Source organism: Alternaria ethzedia (genome assembly GCF_023757985.1).
Source record: "Alternaria ethzedia strain BMP 0044 chromosome Unknown scaffold_17, whole genome shotgun sequence".
In the NCBI taxonomy this organism is placed as follows: Eukaryota; Fungi; Ascomycota; class Dothideomycetes; order Pleosporales; family Pleosporaceae; genus Alternaria; species Alternaria ethzedia.
In genome coordinates, this window is record NW_026056210.1 from 304,313 (window position 1) to 329,679 (window position 25,367).

Genomic DNA, 25,367 nt, shown 5'->3' on the forward strand with positions numbered 1-25,367 from the left:
TACGATAACCGCGCCAGCGCAGTCCGTCTACGTTACAAATACAAGAGCAAGGGGCACCTAATACCCGTCAAGGAAAGAGAGGCTGTCGCTTAGGCGCTGCCTTTTCCTGGAAAAGGACGAATGAACCGTATCTCTGACACGAGTGTCAACAGTCGCGTGCGAACTGTAAAAGCGACCGAGGCCATCGTCAATCTCTTCACGCGACTTACGCTTTACACCTGCCTGGGCTTCGAAGAACTCTAGATCCGCGTCGTCATAACTTCTGTCCAGACTCTTTTCCTGGTCCTCCTTTTCCTTGCCTTTAGAAGGGGGCCATACAATATTATTAGACCGATCGTAAGGGGCGTCTTCAACCGATAACAGCGCCAGAGGCCGGTCATCCGCATCGTACCGTTGTTGCACATGATTTAGCAAATCGCCCTCTCCTTCCGCTTCCGGTAAATCATCAACTCGATCCGGCACCTGGGGGACAGTACCTTCAAAGCGCCTGTTTGCGGGTACAGCTTCATAAGTCCTCTCCACTGTCAACTTCCGGCAGAAGAACCAAGCTACCAATGCCTTCCAGTCGAGTAATCCCGCTATTGCAGCCCTAGCAAATAACCATGCCTCAAAATAGACCTTCTCGTTGTATGGGCCCCTTTTGGTATCTGGTGTGAGACCCATTGCGAGTATCCAGGCGTTTACGAAAACGTGGTAGCCACGTTGAAATCCGCCCGTCTGCTGCTTTGGTACAGGATATCTATGATTGAAGCCTGCAACTTGCGCGGTATTACGATGTGAGGACCAACCAAGACGTCCAGCTGCTCTCAAAACGGAACGGCCCAAGAACTCGTGGGCGTTCTCCAAGATGGCCGGATGACTATCAAGGGTATAAGTATCGACGCTCAGATGATTTGTATTCGGTTGGTCGTCTCGCTCTTGGAGTACCATGAGCAATGTGTGACCTCCGCCTTTTGGCAGGCGCTTCACTTTATGGCCTTTCGTCTCCTGCCATGCGTTGGCCCGTTCTAGGAGTGGTCCGCTCACATTCAGAGGCATAAACCAGCATCTCCTAGGTCTCGATGCCACAGGATGATCTGCTGGCAGTGGTTTAAGTAGCGCCTCTCTTAACGCGTCAGTTGGGGCCATCGAAAACCCCCCAGCAAATGGCTGACCGTCAGCGCTGTTCATCCTGTGAAGCTCTCGCTGCTTGTCATCGATTGCCTCGATCACGGCAGCGATAGCCATATTTATTTCCCACGGTTGACATTCTTGTCTATTGATCTCCTCTCGCATCCCGTTAGAGAAGCTTGGTGCCAACGGTTCGTAGTTCAGAATACAATCGTAAAGGTTTATAGCGTCTGCTTTCCAGGCACAGGGAAAGTGATCGATCTGCACATTCAATCCCGGCGGATGTAATTTGTTGAGGAATTCCCTGTAGTGAGGAAGTATATCCTTGGTGATATCCAAAGTCCGGTCCTTTAGTTTGCCGTGTATGTGTTCCAGGTGGTTCTCAAATTCCACGCCATGCATCAAGAAGTGTTGGTCCCACTGCTCTTTTAGTCCCTTGCTGTCCGTATCAAGAACAAGTTTTCCCCAGCGTTCGAGATCCTTCACATACTCCTTCCTTGCCTCTTCCGTCCAGTCGTCTGATGGCCATTCCTCGTCGTGTCGCTTCCCTGGGACAACATGTGTTCTGTTTGCTTTGGCCAGTTTGGGGAAATCTGGATCCCTTTCTTCCCATTCGCGGCGCTCTGACTCTTCCAGACGATCCAATACCGATTCTAGTGCTTCATCGCGCGGCAAATTCTCGGTCCGTTCAAAATGGCGATCCTCGGGCACGGCTGCTGCATTGTCAACAAACTCTTTACATCTGAGAAACGCATATATCAGTCTCCAGTCTGCTCGTCCAACACGAGCGATGTGGATCACATCAATGAGGTCTCGGAAGAATTGTGCTGTCCAACTTGGGAAGAAATTGATGTTGGGTTGGAGCCCCAAAGCCAGTGCCCACGCATTCAATATGGTATAGTATCCACACTCATTATCCGTAGGTTGTGGGGCTACGGGAATCCACTCAGCGTGCAATGCCTCCCGGGTGTATTGGCGTAAGTCACCTTCGTCCGGAAGATTGGGAAACCGGCCCCAGCGCGAGGCGATAAAGATGTTTCGAGCTGTGTCGAAAACATGAGCACGTCGTTCGAAGCTATAGTTGTGAGATTTAGAATCTAGGATGGAGATCGTAGGTGTAGGCTCCTTCTTAGAGCCGTCAAACTGAATAACCACCAAGATGATATGGTTGTCAATATTCACCGGTACTATCAACGGCCGTCCCGGTCGAATCGTAGGCTGCATCAACGTAGGATTCTCGTGCCGACAGTATTGAACTGCAGTCTGGTCCAAACAACCGAACCCGCCCTCTAGGTCCTGAGCATTCGTTATGCCGAGCGTCACGGCTGCGATGGCCAAGGACACCTCTTCATCCTTGAGCCACAGTCCGAATGTGGTGGTTGCACGACTTCGAAGACTTTCTACTGCTGCTGCTACGGCCGGATCACTCAGAAGCGCGTTTCGCTGTTGGTTGAAGTATTCGCACGGGTCAAAGTTTTCTGGCAACGCTGACTTTTCTTTGGGGTTACCGGAAGTCTCTTTGGTCTTTTCCGATACAGATTTGGTACCTTCTCCGGGGTTTTGAGGACGAGCGGGGTCGCCCAGTGGTTTATCGCCATTGTTTGACGGTTTGGGATAATCGCCCTTGGAGCCACCTGAGGGTGCGGGAGCAATTGACAGGACCTTGCTGTACATTCCAGACGTGATCAACTCGGGTATACGCGTTGACCTATCCGGCTTGTCGTAGTCATCCCACGGGAAAGCTTCAGTATGCGCTACACCCGTATTCACTGGGAAATGCGGATAGTTGATGTCACGGCAAGCCTGAGTCTCAATCGAGCGCTTTGTCTTTCTGTTGCCTCTGGTGATACGGGGGCCACGAGCAGGCCTTGTCGCTTTGAATCGACGCTGCAACGGAGGCGGCTGCTCGGACTGAGTATAACCCACACAACGCAAGAACGCCCAGATCAGCTTCCAGTCTGCATGTGCTTTGACCACTGCCTGGAGCAGAGGAAGTGCGCTGTCGTAGAAATCTGCGCCCATGCGGAATTCGGGATTGATAGGTAGACCGAGCAGTACAGCCCATGCACTCATTATTGCAAAATACCCAGCTTCTTTTACTTGTGCTTGCTGAGGACCCGGCATCCATTGTAGTACTGGCCCGACGAAACTTTTAACTTCGTCTGCAGTAGGATCAACTACTAACATCCCCGCTTCAACCAGTAGGTCGTGGATTTGGACGCGCTCCTTCGCCGTGGTAGTCCATGGTGCGGAGTCCATAACGCGTGAGACATCAGGAGCTTCTTTGGATGCGTCCTCATGCTGCAAGACTACTAGTATGACATGGTCTCCCAGTTGGCAGACCATCATAACCACTGTGTCCAACACGCCAGAATCATCTGCGTATCTGGATGAACCATTCAGGTCTGCCAGCGTGAAGCCCCGCTGAGGCTGCTCAGGCGAGAGCAAATCGTTGATAGCTCGTACAACGGGCTCGATATATCCAAAGACAGCTTGACTCCACCTGGATGGCAATGCTTCGTCGATTTCACTTCCGACTTTTGGTTCAATCTTCCCCTGCTCTTCGAGCAATTTAATCTGCTCGTGAAGATGCTTGCAAGGATCAAAGTCGGCCGGAATCTCCTCGGTATCTGGAGTCGATTTATGTGGAGGTGGAGGTGGTGGTGGTGGTGTTGGTTTTAGCAACGACACATCCGACAATTTCTGCTCTTTGTTTTCGTCCAGACGCTTTTTCAGCTTCTTCTTTGTGTCAGCGAAGTTCCATCGGCTATCACGGACGATGGAAGTGAGGTTGGTCCGTTCGAGCTCGCTTAGTGAATCGGCAGCGAAGGCTACATCATGGCGCATTCCATGCTCGAGTCCCAAAGTGACCAGCTCCATATCGATCTTCTTGCCCTCAGCAGCGGCGTCTGCTGCCGTTTGGCGAGCGATCAGCTTCTGGAAAGAGCGGTTACAAAGATCAAATCGCCTTGATAGATGCGGGAGATCTGCCTCTTCATCATTCTCGCTGCCCTCGCTGGGCTTAACGAATCCGGTGCAGCGGAAAAAGGCGAGCAATACCCTCCAGTTCAACGTGTCTTGAAGGGCCAGATCGAAGATTTGTTGGGCCCGGATGAAGAACGATTCGTGACCATGAGCGCTGGGTGTGAACGACGGGTTTGGCGCGAGGCCCATCGCGAGCGCCCACGCGTTCAATACGGTGTACGTAAAGCTTCCATCGCCTGTCGTGACCTGAGCCGCCGGTACCCACATAGTGGCCTCGGGCAGGTTTTCTTCCATTTGATCTAACGAGTCAAAGACATGCCGCCACCATGTGGAGCTTCGCAAAGTCTCCCTGATGTGTTCATCGATAGCTTTCCGACTAGACAGTGTTGATCGCCACGTCATAGGGTCTAGGACTTTGAGTGTGATGTGCTTGTCGGCATGGATTTGAGCAGCGAGCAACAGATGGTTCCCTTCCACCTCGATTGGTTGCAACAGCGTCCTCCCGGGTCTGAAAGTCTGTCCTTCATGCTGATAGCTGAGTCCGGTAGCTTCTTTCTCTCGATAGTTCACCGAAGCAAGAACTCTGGGAATGAGCTCGCGATATCGACTTTGTTGATGAGACAACAGCTGAGCTCGCATATACGCACCAAGATCTTTGATCGGCTCTCCTGCATCGGTGAATGTGTCGGTGAAGTCATCCCCCGACTCTTCTTCTACCTCTTCTGGAACGCCCGGGTTTCCCGGTCCCGCTGGCGGCAGTGGAGCTCCAATAGGCCCCCATCGCACCCTTGTGTTTCCCAACGCGACATCGCCATTCCCATCGCGACGATCGAGCTCTTCTTGAGTTACCGCTCTATGCGACCATGTGGCTTTCAAGCTTGCTGCAGTTCTGAAGAAAAACGCGGGTTGCGACAGTAGTTCAATGATCGCGTACCCTTCGAGCGGCCCAATGTAAAAAGGCATGGATGATGAGTCGTCGCTGTTGGTGTATGTAGTTCCGTTTACTGTGACTGACGTATTGAGAGGGAGTTGAATGAAGTAACCGGCTGGGCTGCCATCCTCTGATGAGTTCCGTCGGATAAAATCTACATGTGCAGTCACATCGTTCACAATCCTAAATCCAATCAGCTTGGCGACAACGAGCCATGTATCTGCACTTACACTTCCAAACGTTGGTCTTCATTTAGAACAAAAGTAGCGTTGTCATCCGCTCTTGAGAGCACTACTGCAATGTTTGCGTCATCGCCAAACTGCTGCTGGAAATGAGTGATGCTATGGCCCTCTTCCTTATCAATACTTCTACTCTTGATATCGTTGAACAGGTTGCGCAAAGACGCGCTGGGCCTGTACTTGTCTCCCGCTCGCAGATCTTTGCCTTGCTTTTGGAATACTGGCGTCCGGAATTGCGGATCTAACAAAGGTGCTTGTTGCGGACTTATCTCTTCTCGCGCTTTCTCATAGAGGATTTGGGCATAATCGGCTGCGCATTTCTCTTTATAGATGTTCTTTCCCTTTTCTTTTGGTATGAACCAGTTGACATCGGTCTTGGTTGTATCGTCATCAGGAGTATCCTCTGATCTGGTCTTCTTCGCCTTGGGTGGGTCGTCACCATGTCCTGTCTTCTTCCGTTTTGGAGACATCTTGATAGAACCTCGATACCAATGGATGTGAAGTGTCAGACAAGAATAGAATTCATGGACATGAGATTGGAACTTTGACCCATACAGATGTCGCGTCGGATATATGCTGGGTATGTGTTCTTTGAAGAATGGCCCTTTGTCTACAGAGGACAAGAAGAACATGCCGGGTTTGCCAACATCACCCATGCTGTGTTAGTTATCTGAACAAAGGGAGATACCTAGCCGTCTTCCACCAGCAGGACAGTAATTAGAGAGAACCGTGCCAACATGAGAAGACGACAGGGTGCACACGGCCTATCTAGAGGAATAAAAGATATGAGACTAGTTTCATCAGTGCCGAATATGGAGGGAATCGATGATGATGAGATCATCATATTCGCCGATAGAGGCTACAAGAGTAGTTTGTACACGTTATTTACAAACTTAAGTTGATCATCTCCAAGTCCTCTAGGCTTGGTGCTGGCGTGCTGGCGTCGACTGGAGTGTTCAAAGTGTATCATACGAACATAGACTGAGCAAGGCGGGAGGTCATGCGACGGCTGTCGACAAAGAAAAGAGTTCAAGTTTCGGCTTCGCTTTCATGCTAGCGGTTGATTTCTTTCATGACGTTCGTAATGGCGGGCGAAGCAGTGAAGAGGACCGACACGTATCGGTGGTAGGGTCTCGATAGGGGTCTGCGAAACGTTTCCTCGCCACAATGCATTGTTTAGACCCTCCTAGAGATTGTCTCGACTCAACATAGTACTGAAGAGGCTATTGATGAGTACAACAGGTGCCTATCCAGCCGCCAACATGGACTTGGCCACCGTAGGGTCGTACACAACAAGCGCCGCCACTGGTCTCCGATAGCTCCGCTCGCTATAGGCCAGGTTGATGATGACGGGGCACCTCCCACTTGTATCCGCAGACTGACCACCGTCTTGTCTTATATAGTCGCATGATTTTGAGAATATCGATCCATCATGTTGAATACTGTAGCATTGTCGACATAACAATGACGGTCTGATGTGTGGCATCCGAGATCGACTTCCAGCTCAGGGCCAACACCAGATCGCATTGTGCGGATGATGTTGGCAGCGTCAACACAAGACGAGGTGTTGTTGTAATATGACGTCGGTTCTGCAGTGTAGTTGCAGTCGCTCGAGTAGGCCCAAGCGCTACTATATGTCTGCTCGTAAGGGTAGTCGTACTGAACATGCTCTGACTTGATCTGAACAGCTGATGGAGTCATTGGAGTAGTATAGTGCATCGCTGGATATGAGGCTGGTGGTGGTGTGTCCATACTTGATACCACGGATCTTGGACTGGGCGAATCGTTGCAACTGAGTGCTGTCGGCCGTGCAGATGGGATAGTAGCATGCGGCACTGATGGGACGTGTTGAGATAACGAATCGGCTCTGGTATATGAAGGTATAGGCGAACTGGTCGAAGAGGCTGTGTTGGTGTTGACCCTTGACTCAAGCATGGCCTGCAGTCTGGTGGCGGCAGAGGTGTGCTTGTAGTGTCGATCGGACGTCGATTCAAGGGCAGCGACAATCTCCGCTTCAGAGACTCCTCTCCCATGAAGAAGCGACCTGAGTTTTCGGTTCTCTTCTAGTACTTTCCTGGCAGCATACTGGATTTCCGAAGAGGCCTCGATGCCTATCTGTTCATAGCTGCGCAGTTTGGCCTCGAGCTCATGCAGATACTCCTTCCGGCGGGCGCGTGATCGGCCTGAAACGAGTACCGTTAGCGAACATCCTCGGTAAATCGAATGCTCACACAGAGACGTCTGGATGGTTTGCAGGCTGCAAGCTATCGCCACTCTTCATGGTTGGACAGCTGACAGCTGACAGCTGACGATAGGTCGTCGTCGTCCAAGGAATCCACTCACGTTGGTTGTCCCTGATCCTAGCGAGATTCTGTGCCTTCTGTTATGAGCCGTTAGCGGAGTGCTTAGGAGGTGATAGATGCAGACGTACAGATATTCTGCTGTTGTCACTCATGGTGATGTTTGATACGAAGCAAAGCGGGCGAATAGTGATGGATACTGAACGGGTTGGGAAGATGGCTTTTCAGTTGGGTGATCATCCTGAGTAGTATCATTCCAAACTGATGGCATCCCGTAGTCTTAAAGAAGAAGGCAGTGGCAGAGGGACGAGCAAGCCACCTGTGCCCAAGCGCGCTGCAGGCCTCATCCTGGCCGCCCTGCGTAGGGAGCGTAAGGGTGTAAGTGGGAGTGTGCCTCGCCTCTGCTGCCGGGGTTACAAGCGTGGGAGTCTGAAGCGGACGGGCCCACAGACGTGATGGTAGACCGGGATAGAGCGGTAATGTTACGAAGACGCGGCCGATCCTGTCAGTTCTTTCGGCGACCGGTGCTAGTCCGAACGTGACATAGCGCCGATTGCTAGCGCGCTTCCCTCAGCTCGGTGACTGCCCTTTTCAGCTTCAGCCTCGGAAATTGGGGGTGAACGAGTTTTGCAGCCGTCTCACAACACCACGTCGCATCATCTCCATCGCGAATTATCTCGCGTCATCTATCGCGCACTACCCACGACCCAGATTCCACCGCGTCGGAAACGTTCCGAGGACACGACAACCAGTCTGGTGGCACTCGACAAGGATCCCAATCAACAACCCCAGCATGGCTATTGGTCAACGAATAACGGCACCGTACGCCGGCCTTTTTGATCCCACGCGGTTTGTAACCTCGTGGATTCTCCCACCAGCCGCCCTCTTCGCTATTCGCGCGCTATTGGCCATTTACGCATTTACCACGCTCTTTTTCATCTTCGGCTGGAATGGTACCCACGGCAGGTCCGACGCTTCGCAGCAATCCTTCTCTTTCTTCACGGTTTTGACGTATTGGGGTCTCGCCTTTTACTATGCCTTTGCCGCTGTGCATACCGGCAGTTACTGGTTCACTGGAACTTCGTTTTTGGCACGATGGCCCAAAGCGCTACAGGTGGCGCACAGCATGTTTTACTCTACCATTGTAGTCTATCCGTGGATAGTGACCAGTAAGTCAACTTACATAAAACGTTTTGCCAAAGTCGCGCCGGAGTACCTCGAAGCAATCTCGTGTTCCCTGCAACATCGTTTTTGGAGAACTGGCAGAATTTATTGTCTGAGCACGCTGAACTAACACACAACAGTTGTTTACTGGACACTTCTTGCGGGTCAATTCCCCACCACTTTCGCTCTCTGGTCAAACACGTCACAGCATGCTCTCAACTCGGCGTACGCCCTTTTCGAGATAGTTATCCCCCGAACTGAGCGACTGCCCTGGCTCGACCTGATTCCAATTATCCTCCTGTTGGCTCTTTATCTTGGCCTGGCCTACCTCACGCATGCGACCCAAGGCTTTTATGTATACCCCTTCCTTGACCTTCAGAAGAATTCTTCTGGGCTAGTCGGAGCGTACATAGTGGGTATTCTGGTCGCCGCGATTATTATCTTCTTGATTGTCAGGTATCTCATCGTGTTGCGCGTCTTTGTCACTGAGAAAAAGCTAGGGAAGACTGGGAAGACTTCAACGCGTCAATACGCGGCGGGCGCTGATGAATATCCTTTACACAGCACCATACAAAAATAGCGCGCGTATTCTCGTCGACGTTGGAATCCCCAATGGTGGACTGTTATTACAATCGCGCCCTCAGACCGCTCGCTTTTAATACGCCATATAATCTAGTCTTTAATTCCTCTGTTACGTCACTCATTCATCTGCTGTCAACCGCCATCGACCACTCTCATCCCCGTTGCTATCGGCTACTATTCCACCATGATGATCACTGAATTGGCATGATTTGGTGTGGCGCACCAGTCAGATGCCCACCTCACAAGGCGACTCCTGCGCGGCTGTCTATTTGCTTCTTCCTTGTTCTGCAAATACTGTGTAGCGGCTGCCATGATGCCTATTATCGGAACCTGGCTGTCTCCGATAGTAAGCTGCGACGAAACCATCGGCATCAACGGCATGGGGTCTATGAGGATGATCGGCGAACACTTCGCGAAGTGCATTAAATCGCCCCAGTTCATCCCACGTCAATCCCCTAGCTACCCGTGCGGGATGTTTGCTTTTGTGGCGACATGTCGAAGCTGCCACTCCGCTTTGGATCTGTGTTCATCATAGCCTCGTGTTTACTAGATGTGGGTCAATTGGCCGTAGTGGGTTCAAGAGGCTGTTAAGGTATGAGAGACGCCCCCACATACATGCATCCGGGCGTCGATCATGCTGCAACTCGAGATCAGCCATCCATGCGTCTTCCATGCGCACTGTCACAGCCGCCCTTCAGACTAGAAGGACGCGCATGTGACGAAGCGATAGCCAATGGACTACACACGTGAGAATCGGCTACCCAATCAATGGTAACACGTGAAAGCAAACGAAGGAACACTGACATGCAGCGCCATGATGGCGCATAGGCATTGAATGACATCAATCACCACCTCCATGGACCTTGATTCTGTCAGTAACGGAAACGCTACATGATGCCAGCACGAGCTTCTAGAAGCGCTTTAGCTTCGTCTGCCTGCAGCTGCAGGGCTTAGCGCTGAGCCGTTCATTAATTCGCGCAGGCTTGGTGTTGATTGGCCGCGCAAGAAAAATCCTACACTCAACAGTGCGTGCGCATCTGCTGGAAAGTCTGCGCACCTATTCTTCGGGGCCGCCCGGTCACGAACAACTGCTGCGTTACATCGGTCTACGGCATCTTTCACTCTTTACACGATACCAACATGACCCCTGACATGTAGCACCCCTCCTACTGATGCACGCCGAGAAAACTGAGAGCATGTGCCATGTACTAATCACTTAGCTATGATGGCGTCTGGCCCGGTCTTGCTCAATTCGGTCTGGTACTTCACTGCCATCCCGTCTTCGTTGCGCCGTCAGTACTATGCGATTGCAACGCTTGGGCCGGCGGCTGTCAGACTCTTGGGCAGCAGTGACGCGACCACTTCATGAAATGTGGAGGAAGTCATCTCGAATCCCAGCTGTTTCATGGTGGAGTCCGGGGCTTTGATCTTGACTACGACAGTACGTCACTGGTTACTTAGGCAGCTGTGGGATCCAGTTTCAGCACCCTTAGAAACCTAAGTGTACGCTGCGATACCATTCCATGACCGTGGAGTTCATTCCCATATATTTCTTGGATAGTACGCATGGATATTCAATACATGTAAGTTTCAAGGATCCCGTCCCGGTCCCGACAAGCGGTGTCTCTACGGCACGTCGGGACTGGCCGGAGTTCTATCCTTCTGGCAGAAGCTTGGAGGCGTACCAGCTGCTCGCACAGACGCGTTCTTACCAAATGAACCCTGGAATCCAACCTGATGGAGACGGATTGCCGCTAGTTTTGTCCAGTAGTCGAACTTTACGCTGATTATCCCCAGGCTCTCAGCGTATTTGCTCCGAGAGTCAAGCCAGCGCTACATTGTTACTACCCTTGGACGTTTCAAGGCAGACCTTGGATGGCACTGCGGTAATCAATCATTGTATCCGTCTGATGATCACCGATGGCTTGCAGCATCGTCGCCAGGATCAAGCCCTCTAGGGTTTCGAATGCGATTCAAGAAGGCAGGTGCTTGCTTGCTCAGGCAAACACAGGTAGGCGATCGATCGGATGCTGTCGCTGATAGCGGCCGAAGAACTGGATCATCACGACCGGATGTGACCGACTGCCACAGCTCGACTACACAAGTGCGAGAATCTTTCCGGTTTCATTTCGATGCAGCTTTGCGATGGTGCATCCACCTCGCACACCCTTTACAAGCAGGCTACATGATACCCAGACACCTGTAACCCCGCCCAGGCGTAACCTGGTCACCTGGGGAGGACTTTAGTCCATGTACCACAATCATCGCTTTCTCTGCCGCTATCGTGATAGCGCTTCTGGCCCAAGGAAAGATTCCGCTAGTCGCGGGTATAAACAGCATGTGAACGCGGAAGCCCGCTGTACTGTGGAGATATTCGGAAGCGCAGATGAACAGCAAGGATAAGGACCAACCCGTCACTACTGTCGTTCACTATAGCGGTGTTCCGTCCGCCAGGTCCTTCGTATTCCTGCAGGATTCGAGTCTATTCCAAACACCCCGGCGAAAACACGTTACAACCGTTCCAATGTTGCATTGACGTGGCTTGCGCATCAGCACATCACCAACGAGCGACGCGCACATGCAAAGTGCCCCTGCGCTGCGCTTGCGCATACCGTAAGGAGTAGCGACATAGGGTGCGCATTGTTTGGATGCCGGCTCGTTCCTGAGCTACGACTGCAGAAGTACGAGGTCCTGCAGTTCTGTCGCATGTGCATGCGCATGTGAAGTTCGCGTACGAAGTAAGCGCATGTCAATGCTGGAAGCGCTTAGGCACGGCTCGAGCGTGGGGGCCTGACCGATGATAGGAATGCTGCGTGAGTGGCTCATTGTCGGACGTCGGAAATCTCCATATCGATCACCTTTGCTGAGTTTGCAGGAGGTTGCGGCACGTGCTGGGCGACTGTCTCGGTTGACGGATGTCTGTTTACCTGGGTATAACGAGCCCTTGAGGTTTGTTGCGCGGAAGCAGTACCTAGGTATTGTGAATCTCCATGCGACTGTCAAACGTGCAGTAGTACTACAAAGCCCAGACTGTAGCCGCTAGATGCAGCCGGATTCTAACAGCATCTGTAAAGTCTCTCGATTTGCACTCGACACAGCGTACCAAGTTTCTAATCACCAACGTTGAGACCTCGAAAAGCGTCCCGAAAAGGTAAAGTTACCGAGGTAACTTGCGAGCACCTACCCCTTCATCTCAGAACCATCTCGTACTCCCAACGGCAAGCACAGCGCACGATCGAATAAACTTCTACGGTACACAAACTCTCTCGGAGTGACAAGACAACGGAACCATGATAGAGGTCATCTACATCGTCCGGCACGCGGTACGTATTAAGCTAACCTCCGTCACCGCACTTCACGCCCTCCGATGCTTTTACACTGTAGTCGAGGAAAGTCTTCCGTTTCAGGCAGCTACTTCTGAGCCATCTCCGTCCTTGCATTACCTCCGCAAACATCTCGCTTCCCTACACCTTCGCGTGTATCACATGAAACGCCACCCTTCACACTCGCACATGCAGATCTGTCCCCTAGCATGGCACTCTTCTAACGTGTCCTCCGGGGTATCTAGTTTCGCGCCAACTGGTCCGTAGACCCCCAAACGGGTATCTACACCGCGTCCATGGCGACCCCGACCGGAATCCCCACTGATCCGCCTCTTACGTCCAAAGGGGTGGAGCAGAGTAAGGAGTTAGCCGAGTACCTGAGCAAGATCGAGCCGCCAGTGGACAGAATCTATTCTAGCCCCTTCTACAGGTGTCTGCAGACGCTCAAGCCGTTTAGTGATAAGCTATTCAAAGAGGGCAAGGCAAAAGGAAGGATACGGATCGATCGCGGTATTGGGTTCGTGCATACTGAGTGACACAGAGGTAGGTACTGTGCTGACGAGTGCGTAATAGCGAGTTCTTTGGACGCGCACATTTCGAACATCCTACTCCGCCGCACCTCGAGCTCCTGACACCTCACTTCCAGAACCTTGACGACGAGTATGCATCTGTACATATGCCAGGCTCCAACGGCGAGATGATCGTCGAGCTCCATGAGCGTGTCAGGAACGCATTTGATCACATTGTCACAACTCTAGACAACGACCCCGAACAGCCAAAGACTGTCTTGCTGTGCACTCATGCCGCGACTATGATAGCAGCCGGTCGGGTACTTACTGGACAGATGCCAGAAAACCCTGATGAAGATGATTTCCAATGCTTCACTGCTGGTCTGTCAAAGTACGCAAGAAGATCAGCCGATCCAGAGAAGGGCGTCGCGGGAAACTGGACTTGCGAACTAAACTCCGAAACATCCTTCCTCTCGGGTGGAGCGGAGAGAGGCTGGTAAGTGCAATGCTGTTTCTTTGTCGTTCTATCTCGTGCTGCATCCTTATAACATCCAGGTTCTTTCCTTATCACAGGAAAGACTGGCCAAGGTCAGAACCCACAATACACGGTTGGGGTACCGCGTCGACGCTTCTCAACATTCAGCTCCCACACACCCCAATCAGCGAGCACCTCCCGATGCCCCCGTAACCTTACGTCACGGCAAGTGGCTAACGAGCGATGATGACAGGCATTTCAGCGGCGAGGAGAGCTTCGTGGACTTCTCAGACACTGGTATGAAAGGTGACGGGGAGTCGAAATTATGAGGGTGCGGCACGTTGTACTGGGGATGCACATGCATGCAAATTTACATTGCGTTGCATACTTATGCGGAGGGCTATGGTTCAGTAGAAGTCTACAATAACAACTACCATGTGTAAAATGAGAGCCCCATGCACTCGGCTCTACTTCACCCCTCCCTTGCTATAAATCCTAAGATCGACCGTTCCCGTCCGTCAAGTACCGAAAAATGATGTGCCGGCCTGTACCTGACCCACAGTCGTTCTGTCGGCCCATCGTTGGGTTTGCGCAACGTTGTGGCGAGCACGTGGGATGTTTTGAACCCAGATGTGAGTCCGCCGCGCGGTTAATCGCTGTGGGAGCGGGGCGCATTGAACCGACCCGACAGGAACCCTGACCTGACGAATTGGTTAAGAGAGTCCAACGTGCGTGTCTAGGTAGGTTAGATATTGAAGCTCCATGATGATTTTTTGGTGGGAAGAAGATGCGTTGGGTTGGCAGTGCACAGGATGGGGCGGGTCTAACAGCTGGGAAGGCGTGAGTGAATATTACCGGAAAGAGTGACGGGACAACACCATGGCGACTGCAACGATACCTTCCACGAGCAGGAAACGAGCCTGGTATGGAGACTGAACGACATATCACACGTCGGATTGCCGTTACCAAAACACTAGGTATTAGCCTTCTACATATGGGTTCCTGACCCCATCATCATCCTAACACGCGGAGGTTCATTCGCCTAGTCGCCGTACACCCGAAATTCTCACCATCCTTGGTTTACTAGAACAACGGCCGCGTGCCGCCTTCTTACCTGTTTTCCGACCGCTGCGACGATTACCTCTACGTATCAACGCGAACCAGACTCCGCGATGCCACACTACGAAATCCACCACGTCCACTTCCTCAGCAGATACCAAAAGCGAGAGCTTTCCCATGCACTCACGGCCCTCCACGCACGCCTCTTCGGCACGACCCCATTCCTAGTCCTAGTAACCTTCCATCTCGCCTAGAAGGCTACCGGGGGTGGCCACACGGACTCAGACACGCAGTACATGACGCTCGGATACCAACGTGTCTGGACCAACTACATCAACGTACACTTGCAACCCAGCGCCAATACCAACCCGATCGAAGAGAAGCAAAGGCTCAATGTGCTGGCCGAGGGGATCAACAAGATGTGGAACAAATACGCAAGGCCCCACATGGGCCGGCTTCGTTTCTGGATATCGGACAGGCGCCGTGAAGAGATTGCGAATGCGGCCGATGTGAATGCGCCGGCGACGTTGCGGGACATCAGGTCGCTGCATGATGTCTTTGTCATGTGGGATGTTGCTGTGCATGTATCTGTGGACAAGATACGTGAATGATGCGGTTGCGGTGCAAGACAGGGCTAGGATTGAACGCGAGGCGATACAGAACCGCGTTGGGCAAATTGAGGAGCCAGATATGGCGATCGCCCAGGCGCGTAGGCTGGGAAGACTGCTTCGGACTTCAGGGGAGCCTGAGGCGAACGTGTGAGCACAATCAGCCTGAACCTTCTGGCATTGTGGGTATCTTCATCCAACGCCATCCTACCATACTATCTTCCCGATCCGATATGACCTTTACAACCCCAAGACATTGTCCTAAGCGCTCTTTTCCTCCCGTTTTGTGTCTCCATCTTGCTCTTCCTCGTCAACATGCATGCTTTCTGCAAACCCGACCCATTCGTTTATTCCCCTAACGAAGGCATCCCCACTTCCATCCACCTCGCCACCATGACCCCATATTATGACCTCGTCGAACTCTCCTACTTGTTCCGCTATCTTCACTTCCACGGGCATGCTCTCTTCCACCTCAGCGTCTTCGTCGTCCTCGTCTGCAGGCTGTTGTTGTTGTGTTCTCGTTTGCGGTAATTGCTTATCGGTGACATGCAGGATAGCGCCGGTGTAGTTCTGAGGAAGAGGAAGCGTCGTGCCGTGGAGGTGTCGACCGCGGAAGTATGCATGTCGCTTTCCTAGATAGATGTCAGATCTGGAATCCATGCAGATATAAGGTTTGAGAGTTACCTTTGTCATCTGTCTCGGGCTTCCAGTATCGTTCTGCATCGTTGATGGGTCCATTGTGGTTTATCCGCGCGGGGAGCAGATTCGATGTGCATTTTTGAGGTTTGGAGGATTGAATCGACAGCATGTTGATGGCTTTTTGACGTCGGAGATATGTGTATAGTGAACCAAAGAGTGATCTCTTGAGTGTTCAGTGATGTCCTAATTCGATTGTATGGAGGTATGTCGGAGTGCAGCATGTGAAAGGTGGTTTACGGCTCACGCGTCGACGCGCCGTAGCGTGTCTCCGCGGAGCACGGACCATCTTCAGACGGGGTGCTCACGAGCTCACAATGACGACGGAACCGCAGGCAAGCACACGGTCTTGGCTTGATATAATGAGCTCCCCATCCGTCTTCCCTCCACTACTCAATTCTAATCATCACCACAGTTGCCCGTCGCCAAGTTCACGCCTCCAAGGTCCCCTCTAGTGCAGCCCGGAGCCCGCGGCCGCCGTCGCTGTAGATTCACCGATCGGTCAGGTGCTGCCTACCATGCAGAGTTCTAAGGCCCGCAGCGCTCATGGACAACTCCAGAAGATACATACTACCTGTTATCGCTGGCCGCCTTGACTCGAAGTAGACCTGCGATTGCAAGGCTGAGACGCGTGATGAGTTGTGCCCCTGCATAACTTGCCCCTCTCACGCATGCCGGCGGAACATTTCTATGGACCCTGCACCGCGGCTGTACTTCACCCACCAACGTTCCATTCCACCATTACCTGAGCACACGTACTAGCAGCCAGATGCCAGGAACGGTTATGAATACGACGGCGTATTGCACCGGCCGCCATTCGGATGGCCTCGAACTCCGCGATCATTTAGGGATTACATTGATCTTACGCCGTTCGCGATTTTTAGGCGGATCGACGGCGTCATAGATCACTCGAATTGGCAAGGTTTCCTCGCCCGATACTGCACCTCAGACAGAATGCAACACGCATGGCTTCGAAACGGCGCAACCGGACGCACCGTGTCGGCTTTCGGCCGTTCCGGCGATATGACGGCGAGCTACCTGGACTCTCAAATGCACTCTGGCGCCATGTACTAGCCGAACAGCTACCGTTACTCGACTTTCTTCTCAGTTTTGCTTCCAGGCGCGTTCACGATACCATTGTCGCATTGCTTTTGGACGATTGACGCACTAATATTCCTCCACCGCCATCCCACCCTGCAGCTTCCTATCGTGTAACCAAGTTCAGTCTGTTTGAGACACCCTCATCCTGCGAATCGCGTTGAGGCCACGCTTCTTTCGACTAGGAATTGTTCAGTACCCCTACTTTGCGCTCGAGGACCCTTCAATTGAACCTTCAACGCTTGCGCGAATCGCACACATCTTGAATTATGGCGATTATAAGCTCTGTGACGGGAGCTGTGTCTTCACTACTTAGCCCAGTCACATCGCAAGCCTGGGGACCACTGGTGAATCTATGCAAAAATGGTACTCTTTCGCAATTTCAGAACCTAAAGCATGGCAAGCTGGTGTTGTTTGAGGGCGGCTCGAGCAAGGCTACTGCGGCGTTTGGATCTGATAAAGAAGGACTCCCAATCGCTTTCCTCAACGTGCTCGACGAGAAGTTCTGGGTGCGATTGGCACTGTTTGCAGACATGGTGCGCCCCAAAACACTCATGACCATCCGAAAGAGCTCGCGCTGATAGCTGCCAGGGTTTCGCAGAAAGCTATATGCTGGGAGAATTCACAACTCCAGACCTGACGAAATTCTTCGAGGTAAGCTGCTGCATGGACTGAGCTCTGTGACACGCATCCAGCTTACATTCATAGCTCTTCATCCTGAACCGTAATTACCTCTCCAATGGCTCAACTTTCACCTCCGCCATCTCCTCTGGCCTCGCCGGCTTGGTTCGAGGCAGTAACAACCTCAAGAACGCGCGCCTCAACATCTCCGCACATTACGACATCTCCAACGAAATGTTCGCCGCCTTCCTCTCCCAAGACATGACCTACTCGTGCCCGATATGGCTACCGAAATCGAACCCGAAATCCGCAAGCGAAACCCTCTACGACGCGCAAATGCGAAAGCTCGATCGCTTCATCGATAATACACACATCAAGGGAACAGATCACGTTTTGGAGATCGGCACAGGGTGGGGCAGCTTCGCCATGCGTGCTGTACAACGGACAGGCTGCAGGGTCACGTCTCTCACCCTTTCGATTGAGCAAAAAGAGCTGGCAGAAGAGCGGATACGAGAAGCTGGCATGTCGGACAAGATCACAGTGCTTCTATGCGATTACCGAAGTCTGGAAGTACCAGAAACAGGACCCTTCGACAAGGCCGTCTCAATTGAGATGCTGGAAGCTGTGGGCAAGGAATATCTGGTCACATACTTCAAGTGCATAGACAAGCTTCTCAAGAAGGAGGGCGGTGTAGCATGCTTCCAATGCATAACCATGCCCGACGCGCGCTACGAAGCGTACGCCAAATCCGACGACTTCATCCGCCGATACATTTTCCCCGGTGGCCATTTGCCCGCCGTTTCCGAGCTCGTCGCTAGCATACAAACCGCTTCAGGCGGCTCGCTCGTCGTCGACAGCATAGAAAACATCGGCCCCCACTACGCGAAGGCGCTGCGGTTATGGCGCGAAGAATTCTTGGATAACTGGGAGAGCAAGATCAAGCCGCAGCTTATCAAGGAGAAGGCTAAGGAAGGAATGGACAATGAAGGCGCGGAGATTTTCAAGAGGAAGTGGGACTACTACTTCCGATACTCGGAAGCGGGCTTCTCGACGAAGACGCTGGGTGATGTTATTATTACGGTTGGGAGGGAAGGCGCTATGCAGATGATGGAGGATGTACCATTGTAAATACGGTTCTCGTCGTATGCATGGAGGCGGAGAAATGTAATGGTGAATGTTGTTTGAAATGGCATATACCCCCCTCTGTGGTATCACTGGACAGTCGTGCCGGGGAATAATCATGAATGTTACAACGATGCTATCAATCGCTCTTCTATCTGCCTCCATACCCATCCTCAAATTCCGGCAATGCCGCCCGATACTCCATGGCCAGCTGGCTCGAGTCGAAACTCTTGCTCACAGCATGCGAGCCAGTTTGGTTTTGCGTAGCAAAGTAATGTCCCATGCCATCTACATCCTTCACCTGCCCGAAATTGGCGAACTGAGAATTGTACTCAGCACACGCGCTATCCAGCGGTGACATGTCCAAATTCGGTGGTGATGCCGGCGCAGAGGATGGTTGATATGCTTTGTAGAACGACAAAGGTGCTGGCGTAAGAGTCGGCGATGCGAGCCCGTCGCTGATGATGGACGCTAGACTGGGTGCTGAAGGCTGTTGTTGTGAGTATCTTAATGCATTCGTGCGCGTTATGGAACCGGCTGGAACGGAAGTCTGTGGTGTGGTGGAGTGACGGTGAGATGCGTTGCCGATTGAAAGACTTGCTGGTAATGTAGTGAACGGAGCAGAGTGTGCGCGAGGTACCAATGGTCTGTTCGTCTCATGTGGTTGGATCGTCGCTGGTGGAGGAGAGGTGCATGGGTGATTGCTGACTTGAAGCGCGGCATCGATGTTTGCTGAGAGCTCCGCGAGGATGTCGTTAGGTGGGGGTGTTCCGTTGACTTCGAAGGCTGGAAGTGAAGTATTCGATGCCGTACTAGTTTTATTGATGGCTGGTGATGGCTTGCTTGAAGTAGGCGGTGATTGATATACCCCTTCGGATCCCACAAGATGGAGTTTTTGCGTCTCTCCTTGCGACTTGTCGCATGCTGGTGCCTCGCCATCAGGATTCACCATGTGAAGTCTACTAGACCGTTGCTCTGGCACGGGGGCACTTGAGTTTTGTGGAGGGGTCTTGCGCGGGATCTGATGTCTGAAACTAGTACCGGGCATCGGGGGAGTTGTGAGCATGGGCGCATGTTTCGCTGGAGGCTGGGCCATGCGGGTTCCTGTAGAGACAGGTCGCGACTTTAGACACTGCTGTCCTACTTGATGCATCGCGACTGGATCGATATTTGTGACCGAATGAGAGAACGCGCGTTGGTGCTGGGAAGATGTAGGTATCCGTAGCTTGAGCTGCTTATTACTGGATGCCTGAGCGTGTGGGTTGGCTGCATCCCGAGCGTCGGTAGGACTGGTCCGTCTAATATTTGGAGCACTGACTACGCGGTATCTGGATGCTGAATCTTTTGACGCAAACGTTGTTTGTGGAGACGGCTGCATAGGTTGTACAAGCTTTGGGGCTGTCTGTGCCGTACGCATGTCTGGTAATGAGGCGCGCGCAATTCCCTGAGACGTTGTAACTCCAGAAGCGGAATGCGATCGAGGGTGGATTACGTCCGGTTGCGAAGGGGCTAACGTCTTGAGTGATGGAGGCTCCTGCGCCAGCAATGTTTGGTAGCATTTGCGTTGCTCTTGAACGGGAAGCTTGTTGAGGAAAGCTGTACGCAAGAAGTTCTCTTCAACGATTTTCGGTTGTAAGTGACAGCGGATCGCCTCTACTTGGCTCCTATAGAGTTGGCATAGGAATAAAATTCCCTCCCGTGGATCCCAAGTTAGACTGCGAATTTGACAGAAGTGGAGCAGTGTTCTGACGAGATATAGCATGTTCAACGCGTAAAATGTCTTCAACACCCCATCGGCTCGGAGACTCAATAGTACGAGGTTATTCGCAAGGCTCCCGCTGGGCGGTGTCTCACATGAGCCTGCGCACGATTAGCAGGATGCCACAACGGGCTCAGGTTTGACTGACCAGATGGTACTAGAGTCACTTCTATTATCGCTGGATTTGTACATCCGGTATCTAAGAAGCTAGGGCCGGTTTGTACTAGTATCTTGGAGGGAGACAAAGGACTCACGCCCTCTGGCAGTTGTATACTGTCGCTGTCAGCCCGTCATCTTTGAGGGAGGTAAGTATCACCTACCGCCGATCGCCTTCTAGTTTCTTCTTGATCCGATTGCAGTCTTTGTCGTCGTACGCAATGAAGATATTCCGTACCCCACACCTATGTCCTAAGCAAAGTAAAGCAAGCTCACCCATGACAGCATAAGTAAACTTCTTGCTTTCAAATAGTCGACGGACATGACTTGCTGCCGCCAGCATATTTGATTGGCATGGTGCTTGCATCTCGTTCTTTTGCCTGGGCTTTCGTCTTTCATGCCCAGCAACATCATGATAACCCATGTTGATAGTTGTGTTGCGCGTTCGAATCAAGAGCGGTGAAGGTAACAACAGGGCATCGATATGTGGTCGCACGAGTAGATGTGAGGGCAGATGGCCGTCAGCAGGTGTACGAAGCTGCACAAAGAGAACTATGGAGTAGTTGGGTAAGACTTTTGTCAGGTGGAAGGGTCGACGATATCTATTCGCAGCTCCACCATTTCGGCGCACAGATGGAAAGTCTTTCTATAAGCAACAGCGGTGACACAAGCCTGAACGGCTCTGCTGATCCCGTATTCGAGGATTCCCATGACCGATGCTGATGGAGTGTGGTCTCATTGGCTGGATTTGAAAGACGGCTGACAACAACTTCCGCAAAGGCTGAGCCAGCAGTGGGCCCAACAAGGGAACGGTTAACATTTGACAGATCGAAGGTGGATATGCTCAGTGGCGGATCTTTGGCGCTCCGAAAGTACGAGAGGACGTCATACTATTTTCATCTCTGTTGTCGTGTTTAGGGTATTCTCGATTGAGGCTGAGTGGGTTATATTTAGCATCGGGTAGGTGGGCCAATCGTAATGACCAACGGATGCGGGTCGCCCGACACGGGTACGAGAGAACTTGAAACGAATGTTCGGCGCATAGGATCTTATTTCGGAGTATTTCAAGCCTGTTCTTTGCATCGCATGCCATTGTTAGAGTCGCGCACCCGGAAAAAGCATAGCAGTAGTCGTATAAAAGGCGGGGACATAATGGAAGCACTGCGATAGTATACAACTTGTCGAACAGAGAATGGTAGGAGATTGTTGTTATTTTCGCTTTGTTGATAATCCACTAGCATTGAAATGAGTGTCGTATCTATGCGCATTATGTCCTTTGTTGGTATTCGAGGCGGTAAAGAAGGACGCCGAGCTTGAAACGCTGCAAATGTAGTGAACGCCGTTCGTGCAAAGGAAGAAGCTGCATCGCTTCTTTTGATGGTCATTCCTAACGTGCTTAGACGCCGCCACCTATAATCTACAGTCAGCGCAATGTACGTTTTCTAATCGTGGGTTTCGGGGCAAGATTTCAATGCAATTGACAAATCGTACCTGACCTGTCGACCGTGACGGTGTAGTCTCCATCGACTCGGGCTCTCTGCCTGTCGGCAAGTGTCTTTGACTTGACAACAAAGTAGCCGCTGCCGAGCGAAGCCAGAGTGAACAAAGTCATATTGCGAGGACTGCAATCCAGAGTCAGCATCAGCTAGCTCGCTAGGTACAAGCTGAAGCTAGACAGCTCTCAATCAGCGGTCAACTTACGTGAGAAGTCTGGAGAGTTGAGACATGGTGTTGTATCTGGGATGTGTTCAGCTAGACGTGAATGTTGAAATGGGTGTACAATGTCAGCTTTCCCCAGAAGGCGGAGAAGTGGTAGAGACAGCGGAGAGGCTTCCGGAACAGTCGTGTGATGAATTTCCCCTCTCGAGGGTGACGCAGCTAAAGCTTCCCCAGATCGGGCTGCCGAATCCCTGCCCGTGCGTGCGATGACCTCCGCGGCGGTATCCAATGCACGCTCTTCGCCGCCGATCTGCCACCGCCCGGCAGAAAAAGTTCGAGTTCCACAGCTGCAATTCCGCGCCGCGCGACTGTCCACCGCTTACACCAACACGCGCATCCCACCATGCCTCTCCCCAAGCGACAGACAATACCCGTAAAGGGCGCCAAGGCCAGCGCGCCTAAGGGTACGTGGCCACTGATGTGACAGCTGAGCGATGCGCTAAAATTTATCTAGACGACTCGCGATTCGCAAATTTCGAAACCGACCCCAAATTCAGACTCCCCTCAAAGAAGCACACCAAGACCAAGCTTGACCCGCGATTTTCGAGGTTAAAAAGCGACCCAGACTTCTACAACAAGGCCACGGTCGACAAATATGGCCGCAAGGTCGACAAGAAGGCTGGCAAAAAGGCCATTGACCGGTTATACGACGCCGATAGCGACGAAAAAGATGACGAAGACGAAGATGAAGCCGAAGACAAGCCCGAGCTAGTACGGCCGGCCGACAAGAAGCGAGATAAGGCGGTCAAGAAGGAGATGCAGAGGGTGGAGCAGCAAGGCTTCGACCCTATCCGAGACGGTGGACTAGAGTCTTCATCGGACGAAAGCTCGAGCGACGAAGAGGACGAGGCCGAGCTGGAGGAGCAGACCGAGCTTGCCGGTGACGACAACGAAGTCCCCACGGGCGATATCTCGGCACGTCTGGCTGCCGTCAACATGGACTGGGATAACATACGGGCCACCGACATCATGGCCGTAGCAAACTCCTTCGTCCCGGCTGATGGACGCATTCTCAACGTCGTCATATACCCTAGCGAGTTCGGCATGGAGCGCCTACAACGGGAAGAAATCGAAGGACCGCCTCGTGAGATCTTCGCTTCAACGTCCAACAAGGACAAGAACAACATTAGTGCGCTCGACGACGACTCCGACGCTTCTGAGGTGGACGACGAGGAAAAAAATGGGGAAGAGTTACAAGGAGATGAGACAGGCGAAGAGTTCGACTCCACCAAGTTGCGAGCTTACCAACTTGACCGGTTACGCTACTACTATGCTGTCATCACATGCTCTTCCGCGAACGTCGCAAAGTCCATCTACGACAACCTCGATGGCCGCGAGTACCTGACGAGCGCCAACTTCTTCGACCTGCGATTCGTTCCCGATGGCACAACCTTCGATCAAGATCCCCACGACGAATGCGCAAAGCTGCCGGACGGTTACAAACCTAATGAGTTCTCCACGGATGCGCTCACACACTCAAAGGTCAAGCTGACCTGGGATGCCGATGATGCGACACGGAAGGAGGTACAAAAGCGTGCTTTCTCGCGCAAGGAGATTGACGAGAACGAGCTGCAAGCATACTTGGGCTCTGACCAGTCGTCGTCCGAGGATGAAGAAGAAGCAGCTAAGATGGACAAAGCCGCAAGTCTCAGAGCGGCCCTGGGACTGGAGGCACCCGGCAAGTCTTCGAAAACGAAGAAGAAGGCGTCTGCGAAACGGGATCGCGACTTTCCAAAGCCGGATAGCGAGATGCAGATCACCTTCACGGGAGGCCTTTCTAGCGGAGCTGGCAACGGTGACGTGTTCGAAAATGACATCCCACTGCAAGAGACTACAATGGAGAGGTACGTTCGAAAGGAGAAAGAAAGAAAGGCGAAACGTAAAGAGAGGTGGGAAGCCAAGAAGGCTGGACGCGATCCCGACGCACCAGTCGAGCAGGAGGCCGATGCGCCAGCGGCTGCGGACGATGACGATCCGTTCAACGATCCTTTCTTTGCTTCTGATCCTGAAGAAGCTGCGAAAGCCTCCAAGCCCAAGTCGAAGAAGTCTGAAAAGGCCAAGAAGAAGGCTGAACAAGAGGAAAAAGACCAGGCTGCGGCAGCTGAGCGAGCGAACCTGGAACTTCTTATGGCAGACGAAGACGATTCGAAGCTGCGTCACTTCGACATGAACGAGATTGTCAAGTCGGAGAAGGCTAAGAAGAAGGGCAAGAAAGCGAAGAAGAACGCTCCCATCGTAGAGGACAAGTTCCAGATCGATACCACTGATCCCCGTTTCGCCAAGCTATACGAGAGCCATGAGTTTGCCATCGATCCTACAAACCCAAGGTTCAAAGAGACGTCTGCTATGAAGGCGCTGCTAGAAGAGGGCCGCAAGAAGCGAAAGCAAGGCAAGGACGAAGACGAGCCAGATCATCGACGAGAGACGAAGAAATCTAAGCAAGATGCTGCAGACGGTGAGGACGACATCAAGAAGCTGGCTGCTCGTGTAAAGGCGAAGAGTAAACAAAAGTGAAGTAGGTTCTATAGATGGAATGTGATACCCAGCGAAGGGCCTATACTAGCCATCCTACGCAGAATCTGCGCCCGATGCATGGAGTTTTTGTTGTTCCGGGGTCTCTCAGGTTGCGTTCAACACGAGCTTCGGTGATAGCTCCTTCCTCCCCTACGCTTGCCTCGGGGTGACACGTGCGAAGCCGGTAACCTAGTGATTTCTAATCACCTCAAACACATTGCTTCTCTCTCAATCCCTCACCGCCTTCTCCTCACCTACCTAACGCCCTTCGTCTTCGCATACATCTATCACTAGCATTTTCCAAGGCGTCTCGCAATGCCCTGTTCGGGCAATTCGCATAACCCCATACCATTGCGGTCGCGGCTCTTAGATCACTGCAAGACCAGCTGCAAACTTC

At 52.3% G+C, this 25,367-nt stretch overlaps 5 protein-coding genes across 5 annotated transcripts; 3 read left to right on the forward strand and 2 right to left on the reverse strand.

The window, feature by feature from the left end:
• Nucleotides 1–57: 57 nt before the first annotated feature.
• J4E87_006837 (uncharacterized protein) lies at nucleotides 58–5,921 on the reverse strand (the record flags this gene model as incomplete). Its single annotated transcript, XM_049378438.1, has 3 exons — nucleotides 58–5,209; nucleotides 5,257–5,746; nucleotides 5,918–5,921. 3 exons carry the CDS (start codon nucleotides 5,919–5,921, stop codon nucleotides 58–60), a joined length of 5,646 nt encoding a protein of 1,881 aa, XP_049231831.1.
• A 6,680-nt stretch (nucleotides 5,922–12,601) lies between these two features.
• J4E87_006838 (uncharacterized protein) lies at nucleotides 12,602–13,947 on the forward strand (the record flags this gene model as incomplete). Its single annotated transcript, XM_049378439.1, has 4 exons — nucleotides 12,602–12,634; nucleotides 12,880–13,151; nucleotides 13,208–13,639; nucleotides 13,872–13,947. 4 exons carry the CDS (start codon nucleotides 12,602–12,604, stop codon nucleotides 13,945–13,947), a joined length of 813 nt encoding a protein of 270 aa, XP_049231832.1.
• A 1,599-nt stretch (nucleotides 13,948–15,546) lies between these two features.
• On the reverse strand, nucleotides 15,547–16,093 carry J4E87_006839 (uncharacterized protein; the record flags this gene model as incomplete). The annotated part of the gene is made up of 2 exons (XM_049378440.1): nucleotides 15,547–15,917; nucleotides 15,970–16,093. The coding sequence occupies 2 exons, from the start codon at nucleotides 16,091–16,093 to the stop codon at nucleotides 15,547–15,549; spliced, it is 495 nt and encodes a 164-aa protein (XP_049231833.1).
• Nucleotides 16,094–17,348: 1,255 nt separating this feature from the next.
• J4E87_006840 (uncharacterized protein) lies at nucleotides 17,349–18,828 on the forward strand (the record flags this gene model as incomplete). The annotated part of the gene is made up of 3 exons (XM_049378441.1): nucleotides 17,349–17,615; nucleotides 17,671–17,733; nucleotides 17,788–18,828. 3 exons carry the CDS (start codon nucleotides 17,349–17,351, stop codon nucleotides 18,826–18,828), a joined length of 1,371 nt encoding a protein of 456 aa, XP_049231834.1.
• A 3,971-nt stretch (nucleotides 18,829–22,799) lies between these two features.
• On the forward strand, nucleotides 22,800–24,970 carry J4E87_006841 (uncharacterized protein; the record flags this gene model as incomplete). The annotated part of the gene is made up of 2 exons (XM_049378442.1): nucleotides 22,800–22,860; nucleotides 22,911–24,970. 2 exons carry the CDS (start codon nucleotides 22,800–22,802, stop codon nucleotides 24,968–24,970), a joined length of 2,121 nt encoding a protein of 706 aa, XP_049231835.1.
• Nucleotides 24,971–25,367: the final 397 nt, after the last annotated feature.